The 14,252-nt window shown below is 49.0% G+C and overlaps 1 protein-coding gene across 1 annotated transcript; it reads left to right on the top strand.

Annotated features, from left to right (window-relative positions):
- Window positions 1-1,864: 1,864 nt before the first annotated feature.
- Window positions 1,865-14,252, top strand: C1RL (complement C1r subcomponent like). The gene is made up of 6 exons (XM_045554426.1): window positions 1,865-2,024; window positions 2,587-2,815; window positions 8,983-9,172; window positions 10,281-10,406; window positions 10,550-10,624; window positions 12,297-14,252. Coding segments are annotated over exons 1-6 (1,395 nt in total). The 5' UTR covers window positions 1,865-2,022; the 3' UTR covers window positions 13,070-14,252.

Below are 14,252 nucleotides of genomic sequence, written 5' to 3' on the forward strand. Positions count from 1 at the left end.
TATTATGAGCATATTTTTCTTTGCACCTTTGTGTACTAAAATCTTTGTGTACTGACTCCAACATCTGGGTCATCTTGGGGGATCATCTCTGTTAATTATCTTTCCTCTTGAGCATGGTTTGTTTTTCCTGTTTCTTCATGTTTTGAGTAATTTTGGATTGTATCCTAGATACAGTGATTGATACATTACATAAACTATGGATTCTGGGATGTGCCTCCAAAGAGTATTGATTTTTTTTCAAGTGGGCAGTTAGCTTTACTCAAGCTGCAAACTATCTTGAACTGAGCAATAGCTCAAATCTAAGTTCAGTTCTTTCTAAGCTTAGTTAGGCTGCCTGGAGTCTGCTCCATGCATGCATTGTTTAGGGTCACAAAGGTAGAAATACCTGAGACACTTAAATAGCTTACAACCTAATTATGAGCCAGGCATCACACCAGGAGAGGACAACACACCTGTAGAGCCTGGAGCCTATCCTAGCACCTACCTGTGCCCCAGACAGATCAAGGTGAGCAAAGGCCTCTGGTGATGATGAAATTAAGGAAGGAGTGCTGGCTCTCTCCCAGACCTGCTCCCCTGCCCTCCCCACAGCTCCAGAGCCCACTTTATTACATCCTCATCCTCCACATGCCCCCACCCCATGGACATGTGTGCCATCCCATGCAGTGCCAGCCCTGAAGAGTCTATGCCGTAATTACTTGAGTAACTACTTCTGCTTCTCTTGCCCAGGCTACAAACTGTGGATCAACAGCCACTCCTATCTCCCTGCCAGCTGGAGAAGAGGCCCCAGTGCAGCAGAGGTGATGCTGAAAACACGACGGGGCACAACTGCCCAGCCCACAGGCCCTGCAGTGACCAGCGGTTCATACAGCCACCAGGCTTCTTCTCCAGTCCCACATCCCCAGAGGCTTCCTCCTCTTGACCCCAACACGCATTGCAACCACAGCACCTGGGTGGGACCAGGAGGTCCCTCATATTCAAAGTGTTAGATTTCCCCAAAACAGGCACACACCCAGGCCCTGTCTGCCCCCGGCACCGGCTGCAGGTGTGTGGCCCTGCCCCTTACCCTCCGAGCTCCCTGACCTCTTTGTCACCCAGCCTCACCCCAGCACTTTAGCCCCTGACCGTTTAGGGTGACCACCTGTCCTGGTTGGCCCATAACTTCCCACACTTTCAAACTGAAAGTCCCATATCCCAGGAAACCCCTCACTCAGTCCCATGGACATCAGAATAGTCAGTCATCCCACCTGCCCTGAAGTTCCCTTAAAGGCCTTTCTCCTCCTCTCCTCCAGCACATCCCCTAGAAAGTCTTCTCAGACGGGCTGGCCTGGGTTCTCCAGTTCCTGGGCCAGCGAGGGCAGCCACCGCCCCGGTCTGTGCCTACGGAAGCTTGACTGATTGCTGGGCTGGGGACTCAGGGACACCTGCACTAGACTCCAGGCCTGACCCCGTGGGACAGGCAGCCTCCAGAGGTTGTGGGCAGGATTCAGAAGACTGCCTAAGTGCATGCTCTCCACCCATGCTTGGTGAGGCATGAGAGGAAGAGAAAGCTCAAGTTCACGGGTCGTACACTTTAATTTCTACTAGAGGCAGGCCGCTAGCGTCCACGAGTGGGAAGGTCAGGGAGGGACAGAGATGGCCCATGAAAGGCAGCAGCTGTAACTCACAAGGCGCCGTCATACCGGTGTGATACACGCACACAGTCAGCGCCCTCGCACCCTGATCTCTGAAGGCCGGTGTGGCTGGGGGATGTTTTTCCTCCAAGCTGTGGTGGGGAGCTATTCCCGAGACAGACAGCAGGTGGCGCCCAACCCAGAGAATGCGAAAAAGGGAACTGGCGGAGTTAAGTAACTACCCAGGTCATTTCCAGTAACTTCCTCCTCCCAAGGGCCTTCTCTACCCTTTGTGCCCGAGGGCCTGGGCCAATTCTCCCGCTGGTCCCAGGTGTCCAGTTCCAGATTCCTGGACCCAGAGTCGGGGAACTACCCCTGGAGAAGCCCTCACTCCGCAGGTTCCCCGGGCAAGATGTGAGTGTGCTGTGCGCCCCGCGAGGCCGGGAGAACAGGTTGTGGAGAGGGGGAGGGAGGGCACGAGGGCGATGTGCACACACGCACGCGGACACACGCACACAGACACACGCACGCGGACACACACACAGAGACACACGCACGCGGACACACGCACGCGGACACACGCACGCATGCACGCACATGCACAGGGCAGTCAGTCCACAGGGGAGCCGGAGCCTTCTCTGGGGGTGGTCGCAGCCAGGAAACATCTTCCCAGTAAATGTCCCTCACTTGTTCCAGGGTTGATCCCCCAGATCCCAGGGTGGGGGTGGGGGTTGCTGAAGCAGAGAGCAGCCTTCTCCTCTGGATGAGACCTCCCCGGAGCTGAGCAGGAGGCTGTAGGGCTTGGGGTGAAAAGGGGGTAGACAGGAAGTGCCCTGGCCTCAGGGCTGACTGAGGCCAGCACTGCCACCGCCTTCGCCAGGCCCCTCCACCCTTAGCTTTGCCTGTCCCCACTCCTGCGTATCCACAGGCCTCAGGCACAGCTTTGTGGCCTCACCTTGCCCTCCCCGACTCACAGGTGGTGGCTGCTCCTCTGGGGAGTCCTCCAGGCTTGCCCCACCCAGGGCTCCGTCCTCTTGGCCCAGCGGCTATCCCAGCAGCTGACATCCCCCAGGTACCCAGAGCCGTATCTCAAAGGCCAAGAGACCACCGTGGACATCGAGGCCCCAGAGGGCTTTGCCGTGAGACTCGTGTTCCAGGACTTCGACCTGGAGCCGTCCCAGGACTGTGAAGGGGACTCTGTCACAGTGAGCTGGGGGCAGAGGTCCTGCAGGGACTCTGGGGAGGGCAGTGGGAGGTGGCTCTGCCCTGAATCACCCATCTAGAGGAGGGACGAAGCGCCCTGGTCGGGGCACTGGGGCCCAGCTTACCCGGGGGCGATGCTCAGCCCCGGGGCACAGCGTCCCACCAGGGCTCCTCCACGGCTGCCACGTGGGCCCCACAGGGTGAGGGAGAGGGCAGCAACCAGGCCCGGCATTTGGAAGACTTAGGAAGGGACACACAAACGTGGCAAATCTGCAGAGTAAGGGTCAGGGACTCACATCAGCCGTTAAAAATATGTCATCACATATTTGTTGAGTGCCTGCTCTATCAGGTTAGGAAGCTGGGCATAAACAATAACAGAAGGTTAAGTAACTGTTCCCACTGAGCTCAGAGGAGCTTCACAAAACTTCTTAGGACAAGGACATCATTCAAATAAGGACATTTTAAGAACAGTAGTTTACATTGTCTTTTGGTTTAAATTTTATTTGTATCAAAATAAAACACACATATAATTTTTTAAAAATTAGAGTTTTGTAATCCCAGCACTTTGGGAGGCTGAAGCAGGATGATTGTTTGAGGCTGGGAGTTCAAAGTTATGGTGAGACCAGCCTGGGCAACATAGCAAGACCCTGTCTCTGAAAAAAAAAAAATTAGCTGGGCATGGTGATGTTCACCTGTAGTCCCAGCTACTTCGGAGGCTAAGGCAGGAGAATCACTTGAGCCCAGGAGTTCGAAGTTACAGTCAGCTATGATGACGCCACTGCACTGCAGCCTGGGTGACAGAGTGAGACTCTGTCTCTAAAAAAATAAATAAAAATTTAAAAAACAAAAAAGCTTATAATGAAAAAAGCACTCTCCAGACTACTCTTCCCCACCCAATTGCTGCTCCCTAGGGGCAGTCATTTCCAATTCATGTAGTTGTTTCATCTGGTATTTATCCTCATATGTGTAAAAACGTGCTGTTCTATTTTATTTTTCACTTTTATTTTTACACATCTTCTATTAACCTTCAACCAAAGTGTAAAAGATGAACACTAGCTTTATCTTAGATCTTCACCATCCACATTTCCCTCCCCCATTCTCTCAGTTTACCTATTTATCATTTTTAGTTACTTCTAGATTTACAATTTACATTGTTATGACTACAGAATATTCACATCTGAGCACATAGTATATAGCAATTATATTCCCTTTCTTCTCCAGCTTTTGGGCTTCCCGGAAGTCAATAATTACCTGGAGTTCCTTGGGGGTTTTGTTTGGTTTGGTTTTGATTTTTAGTTTGCTTAGTTTTCTCTGTAACTAATCCCTCCAAACTCTTAGCTGGGAGAATAAATCTTTTCCTGAAATAGTCAGACACAAATTTCAATCTCTCAGTCCTTTTTATTGGTGACACCCCTCTTGAAGATCTCTTGATTTATTTCCACAGTCTGAGTTCTTTGCACTCTAAGCCTCCACATATTCTTGGAGTTCCCTTCTCCCTCTTTCCGGGGATTTCCTTTACCTGTCCTGTGCTGAGCCTGAATTCCATATTTTTCTCCTTGGTTTACTCCCTTGTTTTGGAGAAGCACTTTAATAACTTCCTTAGGAAGGGTATGTTAGAGTAAATTTTAGAGGATCTTACATGTCCCTAAGTGTCTTAGTTCTCCCCATACAATGGATGGATAGTTGATCTGGGTATAGCATTCTAGATTGGAAGCCCTTTTCTTCCAGAATTTTGATGACATTTTTGTCTTAGTCTAGGTCTAGACTTGTTAAGAAGTCTGATGCCATTATCATTCCTGATCCTTAGTTTTTTTTTCTCTAGAACTTTTGGAATATTTTCCTTATTACCAATTTTCCAGACTTTCATTATGACGGGCCTTGCTGCCAGTTGTTTTTCACTCATTGTGTAGCTTTCTTTTACTCTAGAGACTCTTTTAATCTAGTCCTTCAATCCTGGGAACGTTCTGGTATTATTTCTTTAATAATTTAAAGATGTCTGCTTTCTTTATTTTCTCTTTCTTTTGTAATTCAGCTGTTTATGTCCTGGACTGATTCTCTAGTTTAGTTATCTGTTCTGTTCTATTTTCTATCTCTTTGTCTTTTTATTCCACTTTCTGGGAGATTTCTTCATCTTTGTTTTTTTTTTAAGAGACAGGGCTCTCACACTGTCACTCGGGTGGAGTGCAGTGGCACAATCACAGCTCACTGCAGCCTTGAACTAGGCCAAGCAATTCTCCTGTCTCAGTCCCAGTAGCTGGGACTACAGGCATGTGCCACCATGCCTGGCTAATTTTTTTTTTTTTAATCTGTGCACAGATAAGGTCTCACTATGTTACCTAGGCTGGTTTTGAACTCCTGGTCTCAAGCAGTCTTCCTGCTTTGGCCTCCCAGAGTGCTGGGATTACAAGTATGAGCCACTATACCCGGCCGAGATTTCCTCATTTTTAAAAGCCCAACCTTTTAATTAATGGGTTTTTTCCTGCTGACATATTATTTCATTCCTAAGGGCTCATTCTTATTTTCTAAATGTACCTTTTTATAGAGTATTATTCTTGTTTCATAGATGCAATATCTACTCTTTTCCCTCCTTTGAGGTTATTTTTAAATGTTTCTTTTGTTCCTGATATCTCTACTTCATCCAAGTTCCTTTTTACTGTTTGTTTTGGTCTCTGCTTTTTGGGCTAGAGACTCCCCTACAATGTCATGGCTGTCCATTCATACTTAAGAGTGAAGCACTAAAATGCTGATTGCAAGTTCTGTATAGACAGCTAAAATTTGTCAGACAATAGCTTTGAAAATAGGGCTTTCAACAGGGTGACCTAGATGTGTTATTGTGGGCCTCCGAACTCTCAAAATATAAAAGCATTTTCTTTTGGGACGGGGATTGTCCCAGAGAGGACTCTGCAGTCTCCAGCTCAGGGCCCCCAGCATCCTGGTAGCAAACTAGGCAAGGGGCTTGGGGGAGAGAGGGGCATCTCACTGTTTGACAGGTAGACCCTCATTCAGTCTCTCTGCTTTCAGTACACTGAGTCCTCACTTAACGTTGTCTATAGAACGATGGAAGTTGTGCCTTTAAGAGAAACGACGCAGAACAAAACCAATTGACCATCTGCTAATTGCTATAAACAAGAGTGAAGTTCCTGTGGTATTTCAGGTCACAAAAACATCATCAAACTTCTAAATAAAACCCAAAACACTTCTAATATTAAACACTGAAATAATGGAGGCCATACATACATTTAAGAAAGGTGAATAAAAACAAATAAGACAGTTATTTACCCAGTTATTCCAATTCAGGGTCCGAGTAGCCAGAGCGTGTCCGGGCAGCTCAGGGTCAAGGTGGGGGAACCAGCCCAGGCCAGGACGCCAGCCCGTGGCAGGGCACACTCACACGCCCACACACACTCACACTGCAACCATGTAGACAGTAGACACCGATTCACCTAACAGCCACAGCTTTGGGATGTGGGAGGAAGCTGGAGTACCTGGAGGAAACCCACACAGACACGGGGAGAGCGTGCCAGCTCCACCCAGGCGGTGGCCCCAGCCGGGAAGTGATTTTTTTTTTTCCTTGTCAATGTTAGAAAGAAATGACATTGCATGAAATAATAAAATTCAAGGACCTGCTGTGCTGGCCTTCACCCCCCTGTCAAGTGTGCCAAGGGACCCCAAGTCCAGGGTTTCTTCTTCTTTTTCTTTTTTTCTTTCTTCCTTTTTTTTTTTTTTTTTTTTTTAGCAAACCAGGGAGATGAAGCTTTTGGTATAAAATGAAGGTACATTCCCCTAAGTCCAGAATCTAGTTCAAGCTAGGTCAGGCCTTCTGGTAGGATGGGCCAGAGGGCGTTGCCTGGATGCACAGGGTATTCATGAGGATGTGGATTCTAAGGTCTCCCTCACAGGCTTGCCACCTGCTGTCCCCTTGCAAGCCCTTCCCTCACCCCTATCCCCTGGGGTTCTCAGTGCCCCCGACTCCGCAGAGCTCTGTGATAGGAACCTGCTTGCTTTATGTTGGCCCCCACCTTTTCCAACTCAAGTTGCCACTTGTCTGTCTCCATTCCATCTTCCAAAATGTGTTGACACCTGTCATCTGCTGTCATCTCCTCTCCTTTCTTTGTCCTTGATCATATATACCATTTTATCCCTTTGCTGTCAGGTTAGTGAGGGTTAACGTACAAGAGGAGATCAATGGATGTATTTATTGCTTCAGATTTAACGGTTGGGACCATACTTTGTTCAATTCAGCCTATGTCTATTGAATACCTACCATGTGCCCTGTTCCTCTTAAATCATGGAAAATTTTCATCCCAGCCTAACTGTTCCCTTGTCATTGAGAGAGTTCAAGTTCAGGAATGGGATTCCTCCCTCCTCTCTGCTCCCAGAGCAAGTCACACACACACCTCAAATGCAGAATTCAGTACACTACAGTCTAGTTCATTCTTTACTTGTCCACATCCTCAGCCAGACTGTGGGCTCTTTGGTAGCAGAACTATGCCTTAGTCATGTCTGTGTCCCCAGCACCTAGCACAGTGTCTCACACACAGTGCATCCTCAGTACATTCTGTTGAAGGAATAAGTGAAAGAACAAATGAAACCCAAGCTTACCGTGTGTAGGACCCACCACAGACTGAATTTTGAATGAGCAGGTATGTAGCGTCAGCCTCACCACTGCTCTTAGCGCAGATGCTGGAGAACACCATAGATGTCCCTGCTGGAGAGGCCTCACAGACTATTTATAGAAGAAAAAACTGAGATCTTGGTGCTTGAGAAAGTCCCATGTCACACAGGGAGTTAGAAGCAAAGTCTAGAATTTAACACAGGTCTTAGGACTCTCTGTTGTGCGTTCACTCTACAGGTGACAAAATTTTACAAAATTTTTCCTTTGTATGGAAACTATAAAGGAAAAATTTTGTCATGAATATTTTGTAAATAAAGGTGCATTTAGCTACAATTTCCCATTTCCCCTACATATGGCGAGTTTTGGGACACCCTGTACTTTGCTAGTTAGAATCCTAAAAATTTTATGTAGTTAACACTTCATGAGAAAGAGTAGAAAGAAAACTGGAGGGTTTTACCACCAAGTAGATGGGTCAAGCACAGTGTCCTGTACGGAAGTGCTTCCTCCCGGGAGGCCGGCCTCTTAAACACGGGGAGTTACATTTGTTGATGTTCTAAGGAAAAGATCAGTGTTGGAACTTGCCCAAGCAAAATCTTGCCAACTTTTACCCGGTTAATATGATCAGAGTGAGATGGGCTGGACGGAGTCGTGGAGGAGTTTGGGACTTGCAGAGGATGAGGGCATGGAGTGGGGACACGGCTCAGCATGAAAGGCAGAGATGAAACGAGCCCAGCGGTGGGCTGTGCCGGGAACAGAGACGAAGCGTGAAGCGTAGGCCCAGGGAATCCTTCCAAGTCGCCCTTCCCTGGATCCCACAGGCAGGGACTGGAGCCGGGGCGAGACCGTGGAAGGGGGACGAAAACAGAGACGGCCTGCTTTAAGAACTCACCGGGTGAAACAGCATCATCCGGCACACCCACGCTGGGGACACTTGTATCCTTCGAGTCCCGCACGTGGTGAGGGCTTCAGTTACAGCGCATGGCGTGAGAGGAGGGCTCAACCGGAAAGGGCAGGGCCCCGGGCGCTCGGTCTTGGCAGAGGGCCTTACTGCTGCACAGATGTTGGCCGCAGAAAGCTATTCGGAGAAGTGGAGGTGATGGGAGGGACGTGCGGACAGGGGAGAAGCTGGATGGGGAATGATGTCTGTATAGGCATTGAGTCAACTGTGGCGCCACCGGCACCGCATGGAGCATCAGGGACTCCGTGGTGAGCAAAACGTGTAGTTCCCGCCTTCCCAGAACGTACAGTCCCGTGGCCATTGCGGGAACGCTGGAGTTCCCAAGGAGCTTCTTGAAAAACGGAAAATGTGCTGGGCTTTATGAGATACTTAAGGCAGGCTAAAGAGACATTCTGGTATGTGGGCGTGTCTGGAAGAAACTTGGGAGTCAACAGTGGAACAGGAGGCTCCTTGAAGAAGCCTCCACGAGGTGTGGCTTCTGAGTCCCAGAGCTCCTAGACGGGGCTGGAGTCATGCCGAGGATGTGACCCTGTGCCCACGAGGAGAGCCGACTCACCCCACAGCTGCCTGCCCCTCACCCTTCCTCCCCCTTTCAGATCTCAGCCAGTGGGACGGATCTAAGCCGGCTGTGTGGTCAGCAGGGCTCCCCTCCGGGCAGCCCTCCTGGTCAGCGGGAGTTTGTGTCCTCGGGGAGGAGTTTGCGGCTGACCTTCCACACACACTCTTCCTCAGAGGACAAGACCACCCACCTCCACAGGGGCTTCCTGGCCCTCTACCAAGCCGTGGGTGAGTGTCCCTACTCGGGGTGCAGGGAGGGAGCCTCTGCCCCCAGCCATGACCCCTGGTATCTTGACGCCACAAGTAGAAGTTTGAGTGACAGCTTGATGGCTGAGTCTGGGGGCTCAGGGTCACCTGGGCCCGACCCAGCTCTGCCCCAGCCCGGACCGTGCTGGCGAGCAGCCGTGCTAAGGGGCGGCCACTGCCCGGCCTCAGCAGTTGTTTCCATGCAGACTTACAGGCCCAGTGTTTGCAGATCATCTCATTTTTGAAGAGATGCCAAAAATCAAGATTTTTTTAAGTGAAATTCTAGATTTTCAAATGGTGACTCAGTTTTTTTTTTTAAGATAATGTATGCACAAGATAAAATTTTCAATAACAAAAAAAAGACAATATGCTAAAAACTGCGTCTTCTTCTGATCTCTGGCCCTTCGCTCCAGGCTACCTTCTCCAGAAACAACCCTGTTCCCCATTTCCCGGGCATTCTTCCAAAGACATTTGATACCATTTGAGTATAAATTGTGTGTTTGTGTGTGTGTGTTGCATACCATACACAATGCTCTAAACTTTACGTTTTTTCACTAGGTGATATATCTTAAAGATCATCTCGTATCTATATGGTTAGCACTGACTCATTCTTTTTTAATGACCACATAAAATCCCTTTGACTGATGTGTCATAATATCTTTAGTCAATCCTCCACTGATAGATATTTTTTTGCTACAAACAGTGCTGCTGTGAATATCCTTGCATATAATACATCTATCTTTGAGTGTATGTGTGAGAATATCTTTAGGGTACATTTTTACAAATGGAAATGCTAGGTTAAAAATATTTGCATTTTTAATTTTGAGATTGCTAAAATTTTCCTCCAAAAAGGTTTTGCTAATTTATATTCCCACCACCCATGTATGGAAGTGTCTGTTTCCCCATACCCTACTTATCACAGTTATTTTCAAACTCTGAGTGTTGACAATCTGATTGGTAAAAACTAGTTCAAATGGTTTTAAAGAAACACTGTGCAGGTCCAGCTAAATATAGCCGTGGGCTGGAATCAGCCCCTGGGCTGCCAGCGGGCGCATCTGTGCTAGGCTCAATGGCTGCTGCTTTCCTGTAGCTGTGAGCTGCAGTCCGCCCACCAGCGGGGCCGGTGTGGGCTCTGAGGCCATCAGCACACCTGGAGACAGCCCCGCCGAGACCCAGAATCACTGCCAGGAGCCGTATTACCAGGCGGCAGCAGCAGGTGAGTCCCAACCTACTAAGGAAGTGGCTTCTGTGTGCCTCACTGCCACCCAAAGGCCTGAGGCCCTCTGAGCACCTTCTTGTTAACAGAATACCTTCCAATTCTGAGCCTGTTCCTTGGCCTCCCCTGGTTTTGCTCCTCAGGGACACTCACCTGCACGGCCCCCAGGACCTGGAAGGACAGAGAGGGCAGGGAAGAGGTTCCTCGGTGTGTGCCCGGTGAGTGGTTCCCTGCCAGTGCTGTTCCAGTCAGCGGTAGCTGGGACCTGTGGGGCACGGGGCTCTAAAGGGGAGAGAACGCAGACGGTGAGGAAGAAAAGGGCAATCAAGAGGCCCAGAATAGAAGAGGCAGGAGCTTGTCTCTTACTCTTCCAGGGTCACAATATATCTGGGAAAATTAAAGTCTGGAGGAAGTTAATCAGATGGACAAGGGAGGGAGGAAGAAGGACAGATGAGCTGAAATAAGAGAAAACCCTCTCTTTATATGGTATGTTTTAAGAACATACAGACAGGCTCTCTGTCCCCAAAATAGCTCCCTACCTAGGCACCACACAGTGCCAGAAAGTACACCATTTAAAAAAAAAATTGTATTGAGATAAAATTCACATACCATAAAATTCACCATTTAACCACTTTAAAGTGTACAATTCAGTAATTTTTAGTGTATTCACAATGTTGTGCAACTATTACCACTAATTCCAGAACATTTCCATCACCTCCCAAAACCCCCAGCACCTCCACCTCTCCCTTTTCCCATCCACTGGCATCCAGCAAGCTACAGGGTGCCCCAAAAGGCACCATACGTAGGGAAAATGGGAAATTGTAGCTAAATGTACCTTTATTATCTACAAAATATTCATTACAAAATTTTACAAAATTTTTCCTTTGTATGGAGACTTTGGGGACACCCTGTACTTTCCGTCTCTATGGATTTACCTATTCTGGACATTTCACATGGATGGAATCAAATTATGTGGCCTTTTATGTCTGTTTTCTTTCACTTAGCATAATGTTTTCAGGGTTCATCCGTGTTATAGCAAGTATCAGTATTTCATTCCTTTTTATGGCTAAATAATATCCCTTTGTATGGATACACCGCATTTTGTTTATCCACTCATCAACAGTTGTTTCTACTTCTTGCCTTTTGTGAATAATGCTGCTATCCATGTTTGTATACAAGTTTTATATCAACATATATTTCCAAATTTCTTGGGCATGTACGTAGGAGTAGAATTGCCGGGTCATGTAATAATTCTATGTTTAGCTTTTTGAGGAACTGCCAGACTGTTTTCCACAGCAGCTGCACCATTTTATATCTCACCAGTATTACATGAGGGTTCAAGTCCACCCTTTGTGAAACCCACACTTTTGAATCAAAGCATTGCCTTCCTAACCCCGTCCGATCCACAGGAAACTCTAGGGGCAGCCTGAAGGCTCCTAGTGCTTTGGGAGTGGATGGGAAGGCAGGTGGTAGTGGGAGATGTTGCAAAGGATGAAGTGACACAGAAAACAGGCAAGAGAGGCTGAAGACAAACTCTGCCTGCAACGTGACCTGGCCCCGGGTGCTCCCGCCAGGAGTCTAAGGAATGGCTTAAAGATGGCCTAGGAGGCAGGAGGCGGAGCCCAGCAGAGCCAGCCCGGACCTGTGTTTGTCCATGCTCTCTGCCCCTCTGTCCACTGTCCTGAGTCCCACACAGGACACGTGCCCAGTAGCGTGACTGATTTCCTGCTCCCGGCTGCCCACGTGGTCTACATGTGTGGGTCTGCACCAGGGCAAGTGTCCTGGCCCCAGGCGGAGCCAGACCCGGGGCCTTCTTCACAGAAGTAGGTCTTTAATCAATGTGCCTTGAGGCCGCCGCCGACTGTTCACCCTGCCTCTCCTCCCGCGCAGTCTGTGGACGGCCAGTCGTCCCCATTGCCCAGAACCAGACGACCCTCGGTTCTTCCAGAGCTAAGCTGGGCAACTTCCCCTGGCAAGCCTTTACCAGCATCTACGGCCGCGGGGGCGGGGCCCTGCTGGGCGACAGATGGATCCTCACCGCTGCCCACACCATCTACCCCAAGGACAGCGTCTCTCTCAGGAAGAACCTGAGTGTGGATGTGTTCCTGGGCCACACAGACATAAATGAGATGCTGAAACTGGGAAACTACCCCGTCCGCCGTGTCGTTGTGCACCCAGACTACCGTCAGGATGAGTCGCACAATTTCAACGCGGACATCGCCCTCCTGGAGCTCCAGCACAGCGTCCCTCTGGGCCCCAGCGTCCTCCCGGTCTGTCTGCCCAACAGCGAGGCCCTGTACCTCAGCGGCTTGCAGGGCTACGTCAGTGGGTTTGGTGTGGAGATGGGCTGGTTAACTACCAAGTTGAAGTACTCAAGGCTGCCCGTGGCTCCGAGAGAGGCCTGTGAGGCCTGGCTCCGAGGGAAGCAGAGGACGGAGGTGTTTTCTGATAACATGTTCTGTGTTGGGGATGAGATGCAGAAAAACAGTGCCTGCCAGGGGGACAGCGGTAGCGTCTATGTGGTGTGGGATGATCGTGCCCATCACTGGGTGGCCACAGGCATCGTGTCCTGGGGTGTCGGGTGCAACACAGGGTATGGCTTCCACACCAAAGTGCTCAACTACATGGACTGGATCAAGGGAGTGATGGACGGCAAGGACTGACCCCGGGGCACTGAGCAGTCACCAACCAGCATTGTGGAGGCCCCAGTCAAGAGAGGGTTGAGAGGTAGGACTGACTCCTAGGAGTTGGGGGACAGGGGTCCCTATTCAAGTCACTGATGCAGCAAGCCACTGTGAGAGAGAAGTCCTCCTCCCCTCAAGCCTACACCAGCCCAGGTAGAAAGTGGAGTCCCACAGCCCCTTCTCCTCACTCTCTACCTCCCTGCACACTTGCACTGCGCCAGGGAAGCCCTGTTTCACCTCAAACATCCTTTGAATCCCCCTCCTCGACTTTATCTGTTGCCACAGCATCTTCCATACCCACCTGTGGAAGAGTCACCTCTCACCCCCTATTCAAGTGGAACAGGGAGAGAGGGGTCTTAATTGCATTTCATGTCTGAAACATTCCGAAGACCCTTCAGTTGACCTCCAAATAGTCAAGCTATTGGCTTCACCACTTACCAACAACTCCTAGATGCACTTACAGTAAGAGCTCCCTTTTTGTTTTATATCTTCTGCATGCCCGGTGCTCCGCGTGTTATTTCACTTAATCCTCACACCACATTTGCAAAGGATGTGTTATTATCCACATTTCAAAAATGAGGAAACTGAAGCTCAGGGAGATAAAGTGACATGCCCAAGTGCCAATGCTGCTGTGTGACTGTCCTCAAGACCTGCTGGATCACCCAGTTCCCTGTCCCAGTCCCCGTGCCCTTACAATTCCCTTTCCCTGGGAATCCTTGCTTCTGTGAAGCTGGCATTGTGTGGCTCACACTTTCCTGCTGGCCCCGTCTCCTGTGGACACCGAGGTGAGCCCAGCCCAGCCCTGGACTGAAGTTGCTGCAGACACCCCAGTCTGTGCCCCATTATTGAGCACTGCTCCACCTGAGAAGACCAACTGTTCGATTTTTAGTAAAGATTTGAGGTGATTTACGGTGAAAGATACAAACAAAATATGACTGTTCAACAAAAATAGAAAATGAATACCATAAAACAGAGAGGAGAGCAAATTTGTGAGCACTGAGAGTCAAGTTGCTATATGGTCAAAGGTTAAATTTCTCTTTGAGAAATAGCAGTATTCCAAGTTGTACGTAATGTGGTTACTTCTGTTTTTTAAACCCACACACGGTACAAAAAAACTATTAAAAATGCTCTCAAAATATGAAACAAAGATGGTTGTGGTCAG

The sequence above is a fragment of the Lemur catta genome, chromosome 6, assembly GCF_020740605.2.
Source record: "Lemur catta isolate mLemCat1 chromosome 6, mLemCat1.pri, whole genome shotgun sequence".
NCBI lineage: Eukaryota > Metazoa > Chordata > Mammalia > Primates > Lemuridae > Lemur > Lemur catta.

Coding starts and splice junctions, on each gene's coding strand:
- C1RL (XM_045554426.1), top strand. Junction 9,173..10,280: donor GGCCCTCTACCAAGCCGTGG/GTGAGTGTCCCT, acceptor GCTTTCCTGTAG/CTGTGAGCTGCAGTCCGCCC. Junction 10,625..12,296: donor GGTTCCTCGGTGTGTGCCCG/GTGAGTGGTTCC, acceptor CCTCCCGCGCAG/TCTGTGGACGGCCAGTCGTC.